The 4,413-nt window shown below is 33.1% G+C and overlaps 1 protein-coding gene across 1 annotated transcript; it reads left to right on the plus strand.

The window, feature by feature from the left end:
- Window positions 1–1,208: 1,208 nt before the first annotated feature.
- On the plus strand, window positions 1,209–1,936 carry LOC108770375 (probable chitinase 2; the record flags this gene model as incomplete). The annotated part of the gene is made up of 1 exon (XM_018521939.1): window positions 1,209–1,936. A coding segment is annotated over one exon (728 nt), but the record flags the coding sequence as incomplete, so codon positions are not given.
- Between the last annotated feature and the right edge of the window lie 2,477 nt (window positions 1,937–4,413).

Here is a 4,413-nt window from a genome sequence, read left to right on the forward strand (position 1 = left end):
GCGCGAGTCCGCCGTCGACAAGTCCGCACAGTGACGGACAAAATGTCACGTCACAATATATAGGGGGAAGATGCCAATTTGCAGGGTATAACATATCAATTTTTTTTAATAATACGGAACATCAAAGTTTAATTTATTGATTTGTATAAATAAAGAAAGATTGCTAGAATATAAATAATATTTTTTTCGTTCGTTAATTCAAACATTAAGAAGTTATTCAAGAATAAAGGCTTAAGTGTGGCGTCTTCCCTCCAATGACCTTAGTCTTTTTGTGCTAATTTGTTGCTAATTTGTTGCTCAGTTCCCGATTTTGTTGCTCCACCCTCGACCCTTGTAAACCACTCTTAGCAACCCCGCATCAACACAATACTTCTAAAGTATAAATTATTGAGACGTCTCGATTGATTTCGTATCTCCGATTTTATTGCTGGGTTAATTACGGTTCTCTGATCGCGAGCAACAAAATCGAAGACACGAAATCAACTGAGATATCTCAATAATTTACACTTGGGAGGTGTGCTGACGCGGAGTTGCTAAGGGTGGTTTTCAAGGGTCGGAGGTGGAGCAACAAAATCGGGAACTGAGCAACAAATTAGCAACAAAAAGCACTAAATTTCTGTGTAGGTTTTATTCGATTGTGCTGAAGTGGTTGTGTTAGCTTAATAGACGTATGTAATTATTTTTAGTCATACTATACAGTGGCAATATGATACTATATATATAGTATCAAATTGGCACGATATAGTGTCAAATTTATCGTTTTAGTATAAAATAACGATATATTTAGTAGGAGCAGTGGCGACTTACATTAGATTAAATTTGACACTATAGATTTGACAGTGTAGATGTAATCTAGTTTGAAGATTTTATAATAAAATAAGAGAATTTGAATGCAATTAGCTAACTTGAATTGTTATAATTTGTTATAATTGTTTATAATTTGAAAAGCGTTGTAGCCTTGATACTTCATATAAAAGTTTTCGTCTCAAAATGTTTCACAAAATCTGTCAGTAAAAGGACATACACTTTTTTTGGGACACTCTATACTCGATTATAGAAATAAATTAAAAAGAAAATTAAATGATTATTTTTTAGAAAATTAAATGATTAAAAAAGAATAAATATTAAATGTAGTAATATTTTTAGCATGTTAATTGTAGTAATATGTGACATGTTAATTATAGTAATATTTTTCTGAACACTTTCAGAGAAGATTGTATGCTACTTCGGTAGTTGGGCTGTTTATCGACCTTCTGGAGGCAAATTTGATATTTCTCTCATTCACCCAAATCTTTGCACCCATCTGATCTATGGCTTTGTTGGCATCGGTGATGAAGGCGATATTCGAGTTTTAGACTCGTGGCAAGAGCTTCCCGATAATTGGGGCCAGGACGCCTTTGGAAAATTCAACAAGCTTCGCGAACAGAGCCCCACAACTAAAACGCTTATTGCTATCGGTGGATGGAACGAGGGATCCGCTAAATTCTCTTCTGTCGTAGCCAACCCGACTCTTCGTTCGAAATTCGTCAAGAATATCGTCGAGTTTGTGAAGAAATACAATTTCGATGGTTTCGATATCGATTGGGAATACCCGAACCAGCGTGGTGGGAAACCGGAGGATATGCAAAACTATATAAGCCTGCTGAAGGAACTCAGATCTCAATTCGATAAACATGGACTAATTCTCAGTGCTGCCGTTGCTGCTGCCGAGAATTCCGCCTCTTTGTCCTACAATATCATGGAAATGTCCAAATATCTAGATTTTATCAACGTTATGACGTACGATCTTCATGGCGCTTGGGAGTCAATCACTGGTCACAACGCTCCGCTTTATTCGCGCAAGAACGAGTTTGGAAATGATCTTAAGCTCAACGTTGTGAGTGATCTCGGATTCGACATCCAACACAACAAATGGATGTTCGAAAGGTGTCTTTAGGACGTACTGGTCAATATGTATGAACGTCTCAAGGACGTACCTAAATTATCTTGAAGACGTCTGATACATGAAGTTTGAACGTACAATGTTGCATTTTATCCAATGAACGTTTTTAGTACATCTACAGTACGTTGTGTGAATGTTGTTAATATATTGTTAGTATGTGTGTCGTTCCAGGGTGTAACATTAATTAAGCAGGACGCGATTTAGAACTTATTTAGTAAAAAATGATATTTATTATTAATTTTCATTTTGGAGCTCAATTATGGGGAACTTACATTCAAAAACTCATTGTTTTTTATCGAAAAAAGGATGAAAATTTTGCGTTGAGAAATTTCAACGCACTGTGCTTTTTATCCTATTCGATATGGTTTTTTAAATACGAATAATTGAATTTTATTGTGTCCTTCTAGAAGCGATGTCACGCACTGCTTGAAAATGAGAAATATTAACAACGTATCCTGGACATCCCTGAAATGTTTGTGTAAATAACTATAGTATCTCTCTGTCTCTAGTCGACTCTTCATACTTGAAGATCATTTTATGGAATAACGCGGGAATGAATTGTCTCCAGCGATTTCTGTCTGTAGCTATTTTTATCGTGTCGTAAACCTTAGACTTTGTTTTCTCTTATGTGATCTATCTGCCTCGTCTGTCTCGTCTGCCTCGTCGCGATCTGCTTTAACACATTTTCAGGGTTGGGTAGTAATTAGTTGAAACGTTAAAAGTTAAAAAAAAAGTTAAAAAGTGAATAACATTTAACTTAATTTAGTTAATTTTAAATGCATTAATTTTTAACTTAATTTAGTTTCTTTTAAACTTTAATTTATTAACTTTTTTAAAATAAAAATTTTTCTCTCTTAACGCTAATTTATTTTTCTATAAAGTCTTAAACATTAGTGAATTAATTTAGAAAAAGTTCAATGATTTTATGATGAGAAACTCTATAATAAGAGTTACACCACTGTAGTCAGTTTTTATTAACTCGCTAGGTTTTGTCAATTCCCGCTTATATTTGAATCACACTAATTTTAGATATAAATGTTATATTTCAGCAACACAAATATGAAATGAGCCTTAGATGAAGAATTGTTGTAGAACAGTACTGCTCATCCACCCATTTTCTAAATTTTTACTATATTTTTTGTAACAAATATGTACAGTTGGTGTAGTCGTAAACATGAGCAGTAGTTTCAAAAATTCTTCTCTCTCACAAGATTTTGATAAAAATGCCTTATGGTGTGACTCTTATTATACATAAGTGACTTACATGTGAATATAAAATTAAATTTACCCAATAATCTATAACAAAAACAGAATTAATCTGGACTAATGAGAGTTAGCACGAGAGGAAGTACACAATAAAATGTTAACAAATAAATTTGTTACTCCATTTGATGTATTGATGTCATCTTTATTTAAAATTTTGAGAAATCCTTGAACATTTAGATTCTTTTTGGAATATTCTTCAGCAATATTCTTAATCCATATTAGATTTCGCGAACAGTCGAGGTAGAGTCACTCACAGGTTACCAAAACTGTAGTGTAATCTGTTTATAGCGAATTCGATTGAAAGAACTAGTGCGCACTGGTGTATATTAAAGCCGTTGTACACTGATTTAATTTGAGTATAAAAGTAACATGCAAATATTTCGAATTATAAAATACATATTTTAATAGTACAATAAAATGTATTGAGTATTTCAGGATTTAATCGATTTTTATGTTTATGTATAAACATATGTACGACGGCTTTAATGCGTATCAGCGCACACTGAATACGCCCAATCGAATTCGCTATTAAATTCACATACTTGAGATATTCGAAATCAACCAGATAAGTAGCGAGTAACTCACCCATACGATCACCAAATCCTATCATGAAACTTTGGATGCTATTAATATTCACAAATAATCACTTTTAAATACATTTTATGTAGATTTGATTGAACTTCGTCTAAGCCATACTGAGTGACCAATAGGTCTAACGAACATTAAAATTGACAAAGGTCGGATCCAAGAAAAACAATAAGTCATAATAAATATAAAATATAAAGACAGTACATTCGTACTAAATTGCTAACTTTAACTTATATAACGTATGTAACCAATTTAACATATGTAATGTCGAGCCATAGATATAATAAATATAAGAACGGAAAATTATTTATAGTAGTTACAAATATAATTTAAAACAAGAATTAAAAAGTCAAAAGAAGTATCTAAAACAACGAGTCAAAATTTTACGCGCCGCATTAATATTATGCGTAAAATTATGTAATAAAATTATAATCACTCGTTATACGTCGTGAGGTGTAACAAATTTAGATATTTTTGCGTTTATGAATTACGGGATTTAGTTGTACATTTCGGCTCGATTTCGTTGGCGACGCCCATTGTTCCCTTCTTGCCAAGCATTGCCTAACAACGAATCGTCGGATGCTTGTAAATAACGCGCGTACCGCTTCATCTCAGGA

The sequence above is a fragment of the Trachymyrmex cornetzi genome, unplaced genomic scaffold, assembly GCF_001594075.2.
Source record: "Trachymyrmex cornetzi isolate Tcor2-1 unplaced genomic scaffold, Tcor1.1 C3996334, whole genome shotgun sequence".
Taxonomy (NCBI): domain Eukaryota; kingdom Metazoa; phylum Arthropoda; class Insecta; order Hymenoptera; family Formicidae; genus Trachymyrmex; species Trachymyrmex cornetzi.